The 15,378-nt window shown below is 53.8% G+C and overlaps 7 protein-coding genes across 7 annotated transcripts; 4 read left to right on the top strand and 3 right to left on the bottom strand.

The window, feature by feature from the left end:
- Positions 1 to 26: 26 nt before the first annotated feature.
- Positions 27 to 4,238, top strand: REV3 (DNA-directed DNA polymerase; the record flags this gene model as incomplete). Its single annotated transcript, XM_056205913.1, has 1 exon — positions 27 to 4,238. One exon carries the CDS (start codon positions 27 to 29, stop codon positions 4,236 to 4,238), a length of 4,212 nt encoding a protein of 1,403 aa, XP_056061888.1.
- A 16-nt stretch (positions 4,239 to 4,254) lies between these two features.
- CHO2 (phosphatidylethanolamine N-methyltransferase) lies at positions 4,255 to 6,846 on the bottom strand (the record flags this gene model as incomplete). The annotated part of the gene is made up of 1 exon (XM_056205912.1): positions 4,255 to 6,846. One exon carries the CDS (start codon positions 6,844 to 6,846, stop codon positions 4,255 to 4,257), a length of 2,592 nt encoding a protein of 863 aa, XP_056061887.1.
- Positions 6,847 to 7,256: 410 nt separating this feature from the next.
- MVES1_001058 (uncharacterized protein) lies at positions 7,257 to 7,983 on the bottom strand (the record flags this gene model as incomplete). Its single annotated transcript, XM_056205911.1, has 4 exons — positions 7,257 to 7,719; positions 7,758 to 7,768; positions 7,834 to 7,904; positions 7,965 to 7,983. 4 exons carry the CDS (start codon positions 7,981 to 7,983, stop codon positions 7,257 to 7,259), a joined length of 564 nt encoding a protein of 187 aa, XP_056061886.1.
- An 872-nt stretch (positions 7,984 to 8,855) lies between these two features.
- On the top strand, positions 8,856 to 10,196 carry MVES1_001057 (uncharacterized protein; the record flags this gene model as incomplete). Its single annotated transcript, XM_056205910.1, has 1 exon — positions 8,856 to 10,196. One exon carries the CDS (start codon positions 8,856 to 8,858, stop codon positions 10,194 to 10,196), a length of 1,341 nt encoding a protein of 446 aa, XP_056061885.1.
- Positions 10,197 to 10,961: 765 nt separating this feature from the next.
- MVES1_001056 (uncharacterized protein) lies at positions 10,962 to 12,947 on the top strand (the record flags this gene model as incomplete). Its single annotated transcript, XM_056205909.1, has 1 exon — positions 10,962 to 12,947. The coding sequence occupies one exon, from the start codon at positions 10,962 to 10,964 to the stop codon at positions 12,945 to 12,947; it is 1,986 nt and encodes a 661-aa protein (XP_056061884.1).
- A 166-nt stretch (positions 12,948 to 13,113) lies between these two features.
- On the bottom strand, positions 13,114 to 13,707 carry UBE2N (E2 ubiquitin-conjugating enzyme; the record flags this gene model as incomplete). The annotated part of the gene is made up of 6 exons (XM_056205908.1): positions 13,114 to 13,159; positions 13,187 to 13,298; positions 13,342 to 13,377; positions 13,404 to 13,499; positions 13,531 to 13,645; positions 13,681 to 13,707. The coding sequence occupies 6 exons, from the start codon at positions 13,705 to 13,707 to the stop codon at positions 13,114 to 13,116; spliced, it is 432 nt and encodes a 143-aa protein (XP_056061883.1).
- Positions 13,708 to 13,828: 121 nt separating this feature from the next.
- On the top strand, positions 13,829 to 15,265 carry MVES1_001054 (uncharacterized protein; the record flags this gene model as incomplete). Its single annotated transcript, XM_056205907.1, has 4 exons — positions 13,829 to 14,035; positions 14,068 to 14,157; positions 14,192 to 14,273; positions 14,301 to 15,265. The coding sequence occupies 4 exons, from the start codon at positions 13,829 to 13,831 to the stop codon at positions 15,263 to 15,265; spliced, it is 1,344 nt and encodes a 447-aa protein (XP_056061882.1).
- Positions 15,266 to 15,378: the final 113 nt, after the last annotated feature.

Raw genomic sequence — 15,378 nt, 5'->3', positions numbered from 1 at the left:
CCACGTGACCTTCACGCGCTGTGGCCATGCAGCGTGGAGTGTTGCGGATGCCCAGTCCGGTGGCGGACCCAGCGTTGCGGGTGTACCTGACGACGTTTGACTATGTAGTTCAGGCGCCGGGTCCGTACGACAGGGCACAAAGTGTATTTACGCGACGCAGTGCGTTGCTGCCGCGTGTGCCTGTAGTTCGCGCCTTTGGCGTGACACCGACCGGACAACACGCATGCATGCACATCCATAATGTATTTCCCTACTGTTTTGTCGAGTACAAAGGCGAGCTAAAGCCTGATGTGGTCTTGCCATATATACAGCGCTTGGGGCACGAGCTGAACCGCGCATTTGGACATGCCTTTCAGCAGCCAAACCGCGAGATGCAGCTCATTGCTGCGATCCATTTATGCAAGGCACACCCTTTTTATGGGTACCACGAGCAGCAGCACTACTATTTAAAGATATCATACGTGGATCCAAATTTGCGCATTCGCCTTGCTTCCATTCTCGCGAGTGGCAAGGTTATGGAAACGCGGTTCCAGCCGATGGAGGCACACGTCCCTTTTATCCTGCAGTGGATGCTGGACTACAAATTGTATGGCTGCAGTTTCATGAATGTGAAGCAGGCACATTTTCGGCATCCCTGGCCAGACACAGAGGGGCATGATACGCGCTGGGACGAGACTACGATCCCCGCATCATGGCGAGATACGCACCATCTGGCAAGAGATACATACTCGGCGCTGGAATGCGACGTAGACGCTTGCATGATTCTGAATCGAACCGAGGACAGAGGAGAAGGCGAAGGATTTTTGGTCCCGAGCTTACGTGCACTTTGGGATTGCGAGAAAGCGCGACGCAAGGAAATGGATTTGCCGCTCACACCCACACCACACGGAGCGACACAGCGCTCGTGTGCGAGTACACAAGTGAAATGGGTCGCTTCCGAACGGCATAAGGCTATCTTGGACGAGCGGATCAAGGACGAGCCTCTTGGTGAGGCGGACATGCGTGTACCTACGCTGGACGAATATATTCTCGACGCGTCCGAGACCGTTGCGCTATTTCATCCCAACGGACTGGAGAAACTTGCGCGAGAATCCCCAAACGGCAATTCTGCCAAGATGTTTGATCTCGGATACGTGCATTCTCAGTCGCAAGGAGAGACGGTAGCAGAATTGGCACTGTCCCTCTTTCCTAGCCAAGAATCTTACGATAAACCAGTGCAAATTCTGCCTGCAAAAACACCAACAAGCCCTGTCGCGCCGCAGCCCATTGTGCTTCCACCCACGAAATGCGCGAAAACGGCAGCAGCGCCCGCCCTGAAGGCGCGCAAGAACTGGTTCGAATTCCGTGTACCGGCGCCGACAACAACCGAAGTGCTCGACTCATTTTCCATGTTTGGACTGCCGAACGTTGCATATAACGCGCCGCACTACACGACGCCGTCAGATATCCCGCCACATTCTCGCACATACGCAGGAAAATCGTTTTCATTTCGCTCCAGTGCATTGCAGCACTTGCCGAGCTTCACATTTTGGCCCGATCGGCACAATGCAAGCACCGGTCAGGCCGGCCATGTGCGGTGGTGGCAGCTTGATACGCAACCCCCTTTGGTACGTAGCGTACGTGCATGGGGAGAACAGCACGCAGCAGACGACCAAGCGCGCCGCCTGGCGCGCCGCCAGCAGGTCATTTCGCAAATCGACAACAAAGGCTCTGTGCAGCACAGCAGCTCGGCTCAGAGTGCCACGCCGATTGAAAAAAGCTTGCAAGAACACATGACACTGCTTGCGTTAGAGCTACTCGTCTGTACACGCGACGATATCTTGCCGGATCCGCAATGCGACGAGATTGCCGCTGTGGTCTATACCTACATGCATGACTCGGCTTCAAAGGAAGCGTCTCTGTACATCCAACGATCACACGTCATTTTGGTGTCCAGTACTCCGGTTCGGCTTGCACTGCCAGACCTGACTGTTGTCGAAACGGAGTTGGAGCTGCTCAATCTTGTCGTAGATGTGGTCCGTGCGTTGGACCCTGACTTGCTTGCAGCGTACGACGTGCATCGCTCTTCCTGGGCGTACCTTGCCGAGCGTGCATCGGCATTCTACGAGTACGATCTATGTACAGAGCTCGGACGTGCCAAGCGCGGCCATGCAATGAATCCGCCAGACAGCTGGTCGTCCAAAAAAACCTCCTCGCTGCGCATTCAAGGCCGGCATGTTATTAATATTTGGCGCTTGATGCAGAGTCAAGTAGCGTTGACGCAGTATACCCTGGAGAGCACGGTACATCATATTTTGCACCGACGTATTCCGCACTACTCGCATGCGACGCTCACCATGTGGCTCCAGTCGGGGCGCGCAAATACGATGGTTAAAGCCATTTCGTACGTCGCGCGACGCATAGCATTCAGTCTGCTTTTGCTGGAAAAGTCCGGGGTGCTTTTCCGCACGGCTGAATTTGCAAGGATCTACGGGACAGATTTTTTTTCAGTGTTGTCTCGCGGATCGCAGTTTCGCGTAGAGTCGGTGCTATTGCGCATTACGAAAGCACAAAACTACATCCTGCCCTCGCCGAGCCGCGAGCAAGTGGGCCAGCAAAACGCAGCGGAATGTATCCCTTTGATTCTGGAGCCACGATCGGGTATGTACGATAGCCCTGTGCTTGTGATGGACTTTCAATCGCTTTATCCATCGATGATGATTGCGTACAATATTTGCTACTCTACCTGCCTTGGTCGCTTGGAGTTGTTCAAAGGCACGTACAAGCTTGGGTTCACAGAGCACACGCTTCCGCAAGGCCTCTTGCCGCGTCTGCGCGAGCATGTGAACATCATGCCAAATGGCCTCATGTTTGTCAAGCGTCATATCCGCGAGAGTACACTTTCCCGCATGCTCCGCGAAGTGTTGGATACGCGCGTGATGATTCGCCAAGGAATGCATGGGGTGCACGACAAGGCATTGCACCGGCGGCTTAATGCGCAGCAACTATCCCTAAAACTCCTGGCAAATGTCACGTATGGGTATGCCGGCGCGAGCGCTTCGGGACGCATGCCCTGTGTCGAGATTGCAGACGCGATTGTCCAATGCGGCAGGGAAACGCTGGAGCGAGCCATGTCTTTGATTGAAAGTACGCAAGCATGGGGCGCCGAGGTGGTGTATGGCGATACAGACAGTCTGTTTGTCCACCTTCCCGGCCGGAGCAAGCAGGATGCGTTCGCAATTGGGCACGCGATTTCAGACGCGGTCACACGTTTGAATCCTGAGCCAGTAAAACTCAACTTTGAAAAGGTGTACCATCCGTGCATTCTGGTGGCCAAGAAACGCTATGTGGGGTACAAATTTGAGTCGATAGTACAACCGCTTCCTGTGCTGGATGTGAAAGGACTTGAGATGATTCGGCGCGATGGGAATTTGGCGCTGCAGCGGATGCAAGAAGCATGCGTACGGATCCTGTTCGACACCAAAGACATCTCTGCGGTAAAGCGATACTGCCAACGCCAGTGGGAAAACATATACGCGGGAAAAGTGTCGCCATTGCACCTCATCACGGCCAAGCAAGTTCGGCTTGGATCGTACAGAAGCCATGCTCAACTCCCGCCTGGCGCCGCGCTAGCGGCACGCGAAATGCTGCACGACACGAATTGCGTGCCGCACCAAGGCGAGCGCATCCCTTTTCTGATACGCCACGGTCCGCCGGGCGCAAAGCTGAATGATCTTGCTGTGAATCCGCGCGCTGTACTGGACGACCCGACGTTTGTATTGCATGCAGACTACTACATTCGCCGGATGATTGTTCCTGCATTGGCGCGCCTTTTTAACCTGATTGGCATCAACATCCAGTCGTGGCTGGACGAAATGCCGCCCATCCGTGCGCGAAACATGTCCAATGTCGCATTTTCGCATGGGTACAGCAGAGAGACGTGTCTTCTTTGCGGGCAGCACACTTTGCAGCTATTTTGCCAGGATTGCACCCTGAACCCAGAAACGTCGCTCTTCCACGCTTTGGAGCCGCTCCGGGAGGCGGAGCACAAGCAAGTGGCGCTCCATGCAATATGCAACGCTTGTGCAGACGACGGCTCGAGTGAACGGCCGCCGTGCGTTTCGTTGGACTGCGCCCTTACTTATGCACGCGCTAAAAACGACGCCGACGTCATGGAAAAGGCCCGTGTGGTGCGTCTTGCAACGGAGCATCTTGTACATATTCATCCTGCGCAAGACGCATGGGCGCACAGCAAATAACATGAACCATTGTATTCTACCATGTATCTATTCCGTATCGCAAGAGTTTGCGTGCTTCTACAGTCGCCCGCGCCAAGGAAGCTACATTGGCGTTGGCAAGCACGACATTGGGTGAAAATTCGATGTCGAATGCTGAGTAGATTCCTGCGGCAATGTGCTTAACCTGGGATTGGCTCCAAAATGTTAGGTCGTCGGGGTCCGCCGATGGATTCTGCCCAGCCTCTTTCGGCGAGTCGGCGAGTGCAAGCTGCACAATCTTGGTGAGAATCGCGTAGGTCTCGTCAAAGGACAATGGGTCGCTCGGGCGTTCCACGTAGATTTCAAACGGCTCGCTTCGTGCGAGCACCTCGTGTGTGTTATCGTGATGGTAGCGCAGCTCATACGTGCCCACTTTCCAAGGCAGTTTATTACACACAAACACCGAGATCCCTTGCACAAGATCCATTTCCGTGTTCACATTCGAGACGCCAGCGGTGCCAATAGGCCCTGCTTCGGTGCCTTTGTGCTCGTTGCCCACCCACTCGTCTTCTGCGAGTCCAACCCATAAGCCATTGCTGGAAATGCGGGTGACCAAAGTGTCTTTCAGCTCGCTGGACTCGGGATCGACAAGGTATATGCCGATCCAGTCGCGACGAGAATGGTTACGTGCGGCAGTCCAACGCACACGGATCTCTTCCCCTAGAAAGTAGCACTGCTTGTTGGTAATGGAAGATTCGATAGGAAACACGCAGTACCTGGAGTGGTCAATCGTACGCACTTCATCTCCTGTACGGAGGGAAGCAAGTCTATCGCGCTGTTGAAGCAACATAGCGTACGTGTCATCCACAATTCGCTCCACTTTAGGGTAGCTTTGCGCTACCAATTTATCCAAAGTGGTGAATGCTTGTGTCTGGGTGCGCTGGAGTGCGTCGTTCAGGTCCCACGCAGACGTGTATTTGGATGCCTGCTTGAATAAAAATCCGTTCTTGCGTGCAATTTGTTTCATTTGCTTGGTAATGCCAGAGTCTGTGCGCACTTCCCTGCCGTAGAGGCGCTTCATGTGCGGACTCTCAACGTAAGAAAGAAACCACCAGTGGCATAAGTGAGAGAAAACGGCCGCGCCAGCGACCAAGAAACTTCCGCTGATGAGCGCCATGCCAAAGAAGGCTGCACCTCCCATGCTGCGCTCGGGATTATTGAGGAAACGGTAAATTCCCGTGTAGGAAAGGCGTTTCGGATAGCCGTCGATGAAAAAGTCGCCGTACAGCCATCCAAATGGCCCCAAGACTTGATAAGAAGAGCGGGCGCTCCAGATGTGCAAAAGAATAAGCAGGACGCCAAGTACATGGCGCAGTAAACGCGTGCCTTGGAACCAGTCTTGCCCAGAAGGCACGTAGCATCGGCCCAACAGGGTTGCGAAGGATATGTAGGTCATGATGAGGGAGGCATTGTAGATGACCTTCCACTGCCGGAATGCATCAAAAACGGCCTCATGTGGATCGTCGTAGTGGTGGCAGCGAAGAAAACGCCGCACGATCCACTTGTTGCGCGACTGTGCGTCCAGTGCCATGCCGAGACCGAACGAATGAAATATGCGCCACGCACAGACGTTGATAAGGGCGAGCAACAAGCCCATAACTGAACCTACGCGGTACAAGAGCAGCGGGAGCGAAGCGTAGAGCAAAAAGACAACGAGCAAAAAGTCGTTCGCGCGGAACAAGTTCATGTGCGAGAAGATAACAGAATCGTTTGCAAAGAGGCGATGGTGCAAGTCATGTACATTGGTTTCAACAGGCTCCTTCGTTTCAGCATCGGTCGATGACTTTGACGAGACGCGCGAAGCGATAGGCTTTTTTTCGCCATACACTCGATCCATGTGAGGGATCTCAAAAAATACGAGGAAGAGCAGTTGGCTCGTGTGCGCCGCAAGGGAAACAAACAGGACCGTGTAGCTTCCCGAAAGAAGAGATAGGCCATAATAGCCGGCATAACCGATGCTATACATGGGATCAGGGGCAACTTCGTACACGCCGTCAAACACCATGTTCTGCAAGCTGAGAAAAAAACAATCACCCCAGTACCACGCATAGTCCTTCACCACACGATGCGCATCTAGCTTGACCCAGATATTAAAGATGATGAGGAGCAAGCCAGCTGCCCAGCGAAATGCAAAAATGTACACGTTGCCACCTCGAAGCCCGTGCATGTGCGAAATACCAAACAAGAAGTATGCAGTGAAATCATTTAGCAAAATTACGTCCACGATCGATCGAAAAAGCAGCCAGACATTGAATTCAATCGGCATCTCTTCATACTTGTACGTGCGGCCCATCTTGGTAAGGATTTGCTGGCGAATCCAGGCACTGGTGCGGGGACAGCGGGCGGAATCCATCCAGCCCTTCTTCTCAACTGTGCGCACAATCCACGAGGACTTGCTTTGTCGCAGTAGCACATGCCCAAGCCCAACATTGTAGGACAGGCGCCAAAATGCAAAGTACACGAGGAAGAACACCTGTGCTGTAGCACGCGACATGGTCAAGTACAGAAACACTTGTATGGCGAGCAGCGCAATGGTGAGCAGGTCCAAGGGCGTCTTGCGAAGATCAGGACGAAAAATTGAGCTGAGCATGTCTGGCGTGTCGACTACAGTAAATAGCTTCCCGCCTGGTGTCCTCCCAAGCACCGCATTTTTTTGCGGGAGGGTGTCGCTTGACGCCTCCACGTTGGCCCGTGTCTTGGCCGTCGTCTCAGCAGGCTCGCTTGTATTAGAACGATGCCTCATACCATCGGTGCTGGTCTGCTGCGCATGCACAGCGGTGCTATCTGCGCACATACCCAAAGAAAAAAAGTTGGAGGATTAAGCCTGGAAGTGGGGTAAGCCGTACACCTTGCCTGACATGTCGATCTGACTGTATTCCCACGTGACACAGACCGTACGCCCAGTCCTCCGATAGGCGCGGAGAATTGCGGCAGTGACCAAGAGAAGAAGCAGAATGCTCAGAGGTGGTGGATGCACTACAGACATTCCTAGTGAAACTGCTACTCGAGGATTCGCTTCTCGACGACATTGCCCTTCTCGTCGATCTTGTAAACAATGGGCACACCCGTAGCAAGCTCCGTCTTCACGATCTGCTCACCGCTAAGGTGCTCGAGCGCCATGATCACGGCGCGCAAAGAGTTACCATGCGCAGCGACGAGAACAGACTGGCCACTTTGCACGAGCGGAAGGATGTTTTTGTTAAAGTAGGGCAACACACGCTCAGCAGTGAGCTTAAGCGACTCACCGCCAGGGGGCACGACGTCGAAAGAACGGCGCCAGATGTGAACCTGTTCCTCGCCAAACTTCTCGCGAGCGTCATCCTTGTTGAGGCCAGTGAGCTCGCCGTAGTCGCGCTCGTTCAAAGCCTGGTCCTTGTGAACCTTTAGATCCTCTTGTTGGATGATTTTGAGTTGAATATCAAGCGTCTTTTGCGCACGCTGGAGTGCAGAGGTAAAAGCAACGCTGGAAAGTCAGCAACGCGTACACGTTTCAATACATACTCAAAGTGCGTCTAGCAGTGGCAAAACGAATGCAGTGTCAGTCTCCTGTCCAAGACAAATTTACTTTGATACGTACGTAGCCGTACTTCTTCAGCTCCTCGGCGCCCTTGACAGCCTCCTGTTCACCAAGTTCTGTAAGGGCAGGGTCTTTCCAGCCGGTGAACTAACGACGTTAGTGCCGCCACAAAAAATAGATATTAAACGTACCAAATTCTTTTTGTTCCATTCGGACTGGCCGTGGCGAGTAAGTACAAGAGTGCTGGCACGTTAGCTTGTCCCTTGCGGAAAGAGCGCTTTCGACACATACCCAACCATTGTCGAACTACGATGATACTGGGAAAGTCGCAAATGCATTGGCCCATGCGGGGAAGGCACCGGTTATTAGTCCACGTGGCCCGGAATCCATACCCGGGTCTTGGCGGAACTGAATAAAAAATGCATCACGTGCGTAAAAGAAGCGACGATGTAAAGCGAAGGGGGACGAAATGGCCCTAACTGGACGTTAAAATTTATCTGATAACTCCGCCCCGTTTTCCACCGCCATTCTCAGAAAGTAAGATAATAATAATTTAGACGTCGGTGTCAAGCCAGTGTCGACTGCGTATCACTACTCAAGGCTTCTTTGGCACGATATTTGTATTGAAACCACCATTCAAGCCTACGAGTGCCAAACTAAGCTTGTTTGTGCGTTTTGATACCATGACGCCGTCTTTACAAGTTGTGGGAGTGCGTATTTTCGGGCCAACACGGCCCACGCCGACAGAAACTAACGTGTACAGGATAACTTTTCCCAGTTCACGAACGAACTGGATGCTAGCGAATTGGTAAAAAATGCACGCCTGTTCTCGCGGCTGCATACTGCGTTGGGACAGTCGGCGCGACTTGAAAACGTGTCATGGCGCATGTGGCACAAGCAACACTCGGAAGACAAGGTGTGTCGTGTGGGGCATCCATGCTAACTTGCAGGCTAAAGCACCGCGTTCAGGCGTCAATGAACTTTTTGCGCATGTGAATAACGTGCATCAACCGTCGGCCCTGTACGAGAACAAGCTTTGCGGAGCGATGCTTGATCAGCAGATGCACACGCCTTTCGCTTTTATGCGGCAGCAATTCAATGGTGCAAACGCGTACTCCATGAAAGAAACATCGCCCCCGTCATGGAAAGATATCGGTGCCATGCAAGATCCTCAGCACTATCACATTGTCTTGGAGAGCAGCCAGCCGCCAGAGCAGCACGTTTCACCCGATATGCTCCAGCTTTTTCCTACTACAAGCTCGCAGGGATGCAGCATGGAAGGTTGCGCGTATGTCGGCACAGACAAAAGTGTTTTACAAGAAATATTTTCGCTATCGAAAACACCTGCGCCCCAACGATCCCAAGCATCGGAAAGTTCCCGCAGCGCAGTGTCTTCAGCGCAATCTGAGCTGAAGAAGGAAGGAAGTCCGCTGCCAGGATCGATGCCATCTACATCATCGCGTAAAACCGAAGCACAGTCTGACGCACCTTTCAGCTCGGTTTCCCACAATGACGAAGAAATTCCGACGTGTAGTAATTGTGGGACGCATAGCACACCGCTCTGGCGACGAAACCACGATACGCTGCTCCTGTGCAATGCATGTGGCCTCTATTTGAAAATCCACAAATCACACCGCCCACTGCTTTTGCGGCAGCGGCAGCAAGTGAGCAATGCAACCAAGAACTCGTCGCAAGAACGCGGCTCGCGACCTCCGGACTTGACGAGCTGCACAAATTGCGGCACGCGCGTCACACCTCTATGGCGCAAGGACGACAACGGCGCAATGCTGTGCAATGCGTGCGGTTTGTACTTGAAGCTTCACGGCGAGCAAAGACCTCATCGGTACCGCGCCGATGTGATACGTAAGCGCGTGCGTTACGATCAAAAAGGTCGCCCCGGTCAGGACGATGGGCTGCCAATGCCCATGTCCGACTCAACACCGCACAGAGATATTTCGGGCGATTCGAGTATGGATGAATACGGACCGGTAAGCAGGCATGCATCCTGGTCCGAGGGCTTTGAGATCGGGCCTCTCGGGCATGACGACCTGGAGACGCCAACGCAAGATGCCGACAAGTGCAGCCCCGTGGACGATGCTAAGCGTTTCTTGACCTCGTCTCAGGAGCCCATTGCCGATCTGGCGACGCTCGCATGTTGCGGAAACTCTAACGAGGTTTGCACCGGGCCGGTATTGATGAACGATCAGTCTTACAACGACGAGAACAGTGCATACAATATGAACGAATCCGCTCAATTCATGTTTGGGTTGGATATGGGCGTGGATTCTATGCTGCCGCTACAAAACCAAAACTTAATTTACAAACCCTCCATCTGGCCCGTCTATCAATCGACAGCAAAACCAACTTTTGCGGAGCAATCCCTGCATACCCATGCACAAACGCTGCAATGCGACTATTTCTAACCGCGCGCCGCTTTTTGCCTAAGCAAGGTCGGATCAAAAGTAGAAAAAGCACATTGCATTTTGATGATAGTACGTTTTCGAATAAGTCGTACAGCTTTATGATAGATACGCAACATGGACGAGTACGAATAATGGAGTAGTGCGCTACGGCCGTGCGCCAAAATGGCTGCTGCGGACGAGTGCAAGACGCAGGACCAGCGCGCGCGCGCGCGCTCCCAATTTCCTCATACAGCAAGCAGTTTTTGGGCTACTCCACTATGGCACGCATCTGCGCGCAGTTTTGCACGCACTCATTCGCTCAGCAGGTGCACTGCTGCGTGGATTGTCTGTTTTTATCAAATTTCAGCCAATCATAGTAGCGGAATCGCAATTGCCAATGTTGGACTACAGAGTGCAACAAGTGCAACATGACGCGCCCAGCTTGCGCGTGCCTTGTCTTGTCTTCACGTGGCAGGACGGGGATGCCTGAGCAGCGCTTCTGCTTGGCGCAGAAGTGCGTAACGCGCAGCCACTCGTCACCGGATTCCGCTTGTTTCGAGAGGGACATTGCGCGGTAAGGGCAGTCAGATCCACTCTCCGATCCTTGCTGCGCCGCGCATACGTGTGTCTAGTCATTGAGCTGACCTTGGGATGCCGCGCATTCCAATCCGGGTTGAGCCGTACAGCTCACCGGCGAAGAAACAACGGCACTATAAAAGTAAACGAGATCAAATCCTCCGGACGCTTGGGAAAGCCGCATACATCAATGGAAGTCAGTTTGCCGTTATGCTGGTGTCTCCGCGCGGCGAAGTAGAAACCTTTGCGAGCGATGCGCTGCAACCACGTATGGACGATTGGTTTACCAAGAGCGGCATTGCCGCCGAAGCGCGACAGCGGACGCTGGACAAGGCGCTTGCGCAGTCCGAAGATATACATGCTGCTGTATCTGAGGAAGCATACGAAGATACCGATGAGCTTCAGAGCGGCGCCATGATGCCTGCGACGACTACAATGGGCGACGATCCGTTTTTGGATTCCTGGTCCGCGATCGCCTCGTCCTCGTCCAAGTCGATGCAGGGCGACGAACTGACGCAGCTGTTTAAGCGGTCGAGCAGCACAGAGCCGCACAACATACTGAAGCCTGGGCCGGCGGGCGCACAAGTGAAGCCGATACCGATGCCGCTGCAATCTACACCCCAGCGGATTGTTGGGATGCCGCGCGGAAGTGCCAGCTCTCCATCCCAATTCATACTTACGCTGCAAGATGAAGATGCGCGCACAACATTTATGGAGCTGCGATTTGATCAGCTGCAGCAAAATATGTGTAAAATGATTGCCAAAGAATGGATCAAAGTGATTGAGCCCAAAAAGCAAACGCGGTGCCCGTACAACAAAGGCGAGACGGGGAAGCCCGCGTGGTGGCCCGAGCATGTTCGGCACAAGGAACCCGACCACTTGATGAAGTCGGAGCGTCTCTCGCTTCTCCTCTCGCTTCTCCGCTCTAGAACCGCAACGGTGGCGAGACTTCAGCTGGCTACTGCCGAGGTAGTCGTGCAGATCAAGTCGGGAAAAGTGAGCTTGTTAATGGATATCTACCGCGTCGCGCGAGAAGAGGAAAAATTGCGCGATCAGAGTCTAGATATAAACACGCCCATCACTGTGGGTGTATCGAGCTTAGAGGGCTGGAATGCGACTGCGAATTGCCCTGCAGAACCGCAGGAGGAAGAGTCTTTGGGCTCGCCATTGAGCCTCTATGGGAACAAGCCGGGCGAGTCGATTTTCAAGCTCATGTCTACGCGCAAGAGGCGCAGGCAATCGATGCGCGCAGTTTCTGGGCCACCGGTCACTGCGAGCGCTGCCACGCCGGTGCTGGGCTTTGAGACGCACGGGTCTCCTATGCGCGGTATGCCTTATTCGCCAGCGCCACATGCAATGCAAACATCCATGTCATTCTCACCCATGGTCCCTATGGATGCGCCGCGCGGCCCATCGGCACCCGAAAATACTAATTTGGGCATCTCGCCGATGCACCCCACGCCGCTACATCGACCTAATATGCTTACGAGCAACCCAGCCGGCTCCATGCCGCTTTTCCTTCCGCCGCAAACACCAGGGGCCTCATATTCTCAGCCGCCGTCGGTAGGCCGTCACGACATGCTCGGCTATTCTCACCAGCCAGAGATGCCACACTCTGTTCCCCATGGCGCAATGATGCATGGCGCGCAATTAATGAAGCCTGCACGACCCGCGCCAGCGCAGATGCCCAACTCACCTACGCAATGGGAGGGCCGATCAATGTATGTGCCGCCGGATACGTACCCAATGGAGCACGCCATGGGCTCTGGACAAGTGCACACAAACGAGAATCGCAATGTATTAGCGTACCATCATGCCATGCCCATGCACAACTGGCCGTATGGTATGCAGTACCAGCAGCCTTGGTTCACGCCTGAATCACCGATGCACCGTCCTCCTTTAATGAACGTGGGCGTTGCCTCCGACGTGCGTTTCTCGCCCTCTTTTGATGCGTCATTCTCCAGCAGCGCAGGTCCATTGACGCCGGGCAATATATCAATGAACGTGGCGCCAGAACAAGCACAAATACCCCCATCTGGTGCGATGATGTTCCATCCTCCTGCGAAACCAGCGAATGTGAATACTGAAATCCCTTCTTTTGGCCAAGGCAGCAGCACAGCGCAGCCGCCTTTTAATGCAAAATCGGTCCATGGAGAAGTGCGAGCAAATCCTGCGCAAAACTGGGCGCGTCCATGACCTCAATGCTTCACAATCTTTTTTTCTACGTGATTGGGTATGTATGCGAGATACCCAAGTACTATTCCGTGTCCATGCCAAGTGACCACCTAACATAACATAGATCAAACATTTACGTAGTGTCCATTCACTGCACTGCTCATTCAAATCGATATGCGTAATTTTGCTACGCTGCATACATCATGGTCCATTGTTTGCTTGTCTCGATCGCACTGTCGTCAGTGCGTACAGGTACATACTCTCTCTCGTTTGTCTTGTAGTGCTCCGCAACGTCGTTCGCGAGCGGATCGTCGGGGTTCGGTGCGGAAAGGAGCGCCTGTATTGAGAGCAACACGGTACGAATCTGGAGTGCTGGAGACCACTTGTCTGGATGTTAGCATGGATACGTGCACACCTTTGAGAATATCCAGGCAAATTCGGCCAAGCTTGTCTTGGGTCAGATACAGCGGCACGTACCAATATTTGGATGGTAGATTTTGGTCAAGAACCGCACTTTCGGCGGCGCCATCGGGTACTCCTCGGGCAAGAAAAGTTCTAGCTTGAATGAACCGCCTGCGGTAAGCATATAGCAGCTAGCACCTACCCACAAAAGGGCTCTGGGCAGGACCTGCCATCACCACATCAAAGTACCGCAGGTTATCCTCGTGCGGCGTCGCCTGAATACCAGGCGCAGGATCAGCCATCAAGCGCTCTGTCTCCTGCACGCGTGTGAGCACCCTGATCTTTCGCCTACCTTGATAATTCGCTTGGGCAACGTCATGATCTACTTTTTTTTGCCAATTGCGTTGCTGGGCAAGCGGGCGTTGGTCTGTTGTGGAGGTAGTCGGCGAAATCCCGGACGGGGTTTGCTTTGTCGCATTCCGACGCACAGGCATCGCACGATGCCGTCGCTGTTCACTTCCAATGAAAAGGCACTCATAAAGTCTGTCCTTTCAACTGCGGAATGCAAGATTATTACCGTCACACCTGCTCGCATTTACGTCGCTCATCCTACACCCGATCGCTGGCAGTATGCTGGCGTCGAGGGCGCGCTTGCATTTGTGCGCGATGCAAAAGGCTTGTTTTTCTTCAAAGCGGTGGATCTCAGGGTAGGGTAAAAGCAGCTTGTGCTAACGTACAGAAAAATGGAAAAGTAGCGTGGGACCATGAGCTGTATCAAGACTTTTATTTCTACGAGGACAAGCCGTTTTTTCACACTTTCGCTGGCGATGTACGTATCGAATGTTTTTTTTTCTCACGCACAGGAATGTATGATTGGTATCTGCTATGCAGACGAGGTAGGCGCAGCACAACTGTACAAAAAGGTGAACAACCGCGCGAAATACGGTACGTCCACGCTATGCTCACACGCAGCAAAATCTTCTGGATCTTCTGGGTTTGGCTTCTCCAGAATGTTCAGTGGGATGCGCTCAAAAGACAAACGTGCTGCACAGCCTGCACAGCCTGCACAAGAAGAGCCACAGTGGAATCGACTCGTAGGCCAGCTTGGAGATATGGGCATCTCCGACACGGATATCCAGAAAAATGAGGCATTCATCCGGGATTTCCTCGGTTCACAGGCAAATGATGCAGCGCCTGGCTCGCAAGCAGCGCAGAACTCTGTCCAGGCACCTACTACAGAAGTGTTATCTTCACTACGTAGCATGCCGCCTCCGCCAGCGACAAGAGCAAGTTTCGCCCCGGCAGCGGCACTTGCAGCTGCGCCCGCCGCACCGCCAGTCCCCCAACGCAGTCCCATGCTCGGTGCACCTCCGCCTCCAAGACGGCCCAACGTGCCTATGCCTCCGCCTGGAAGATTTGCTGCAAGTGCGACGCCAGCAGGGGCGCGCGCGCCACCGCCTGTGCCCACGCGCACAACGTCTTTTAAAGCACCACCTATACCACCGCCTCCGCCATCTTCCAGGCAGGGCGACATTGCACCGCCTGCACCGCCTGCACCGCCTGTTGTGGCACGACCAGCAGCGAGTGCACCGGTGCCTCCTCCGCCGCCAGCGCCAGTGCCTGGCATGGCGCCGCCGCCTCCTGCGCCTCCTGCACCTGGCATGGCGCCACAGCCGCTCACTCCCCCACCGCCGGCACAAGCACCTGACACCTCCGGAGCACAGCCTGGACGAAACGCGCTGCTTGCGAGCATTCAAGGAAGGAGCGTCAAAGACTTGAAAAAGACAGATCCAAGTGCAACGCCACAGGGAGCGCCGCCTGCGGCGCCGCCTGCTGGTGGCCAAGGCGATTTGGCCGGTGCACTTGCTTCAGCGCTGAACCAACGCAAAGGCAACATGGGCGGCTCTGACGACGAGGAGAGCGATGAAGATTGGTAGACAAAAGACGCAAACGTCCAAGATAGTAAGACAAGGATGAAGTACTACGAGCGATTACACTACATTGCAGCCAGAGCATTCTCTACACATATGCGCAGACAATGCCACACACT

The sequence above is a fragment of the Malassezia vespertilionis genome, chromosome 2, assembly GCF_029542925.1.
Source record: "Malassezia vespertilionis chromosome 2, complete sequence".
Classification (NCBI taxonomy): Eukaryota; Fungi; Basidiomycota; class Malasseziomycetes; order Malasseziales; family Malasseziaceae; genus Malassezia; species Malassezia vespertilionis.
The sequence above is the reverse complement of the archived record's forward strand: the minus strand, read 5'-3'. Positions and strand labels throughout refer to the sequence as shown.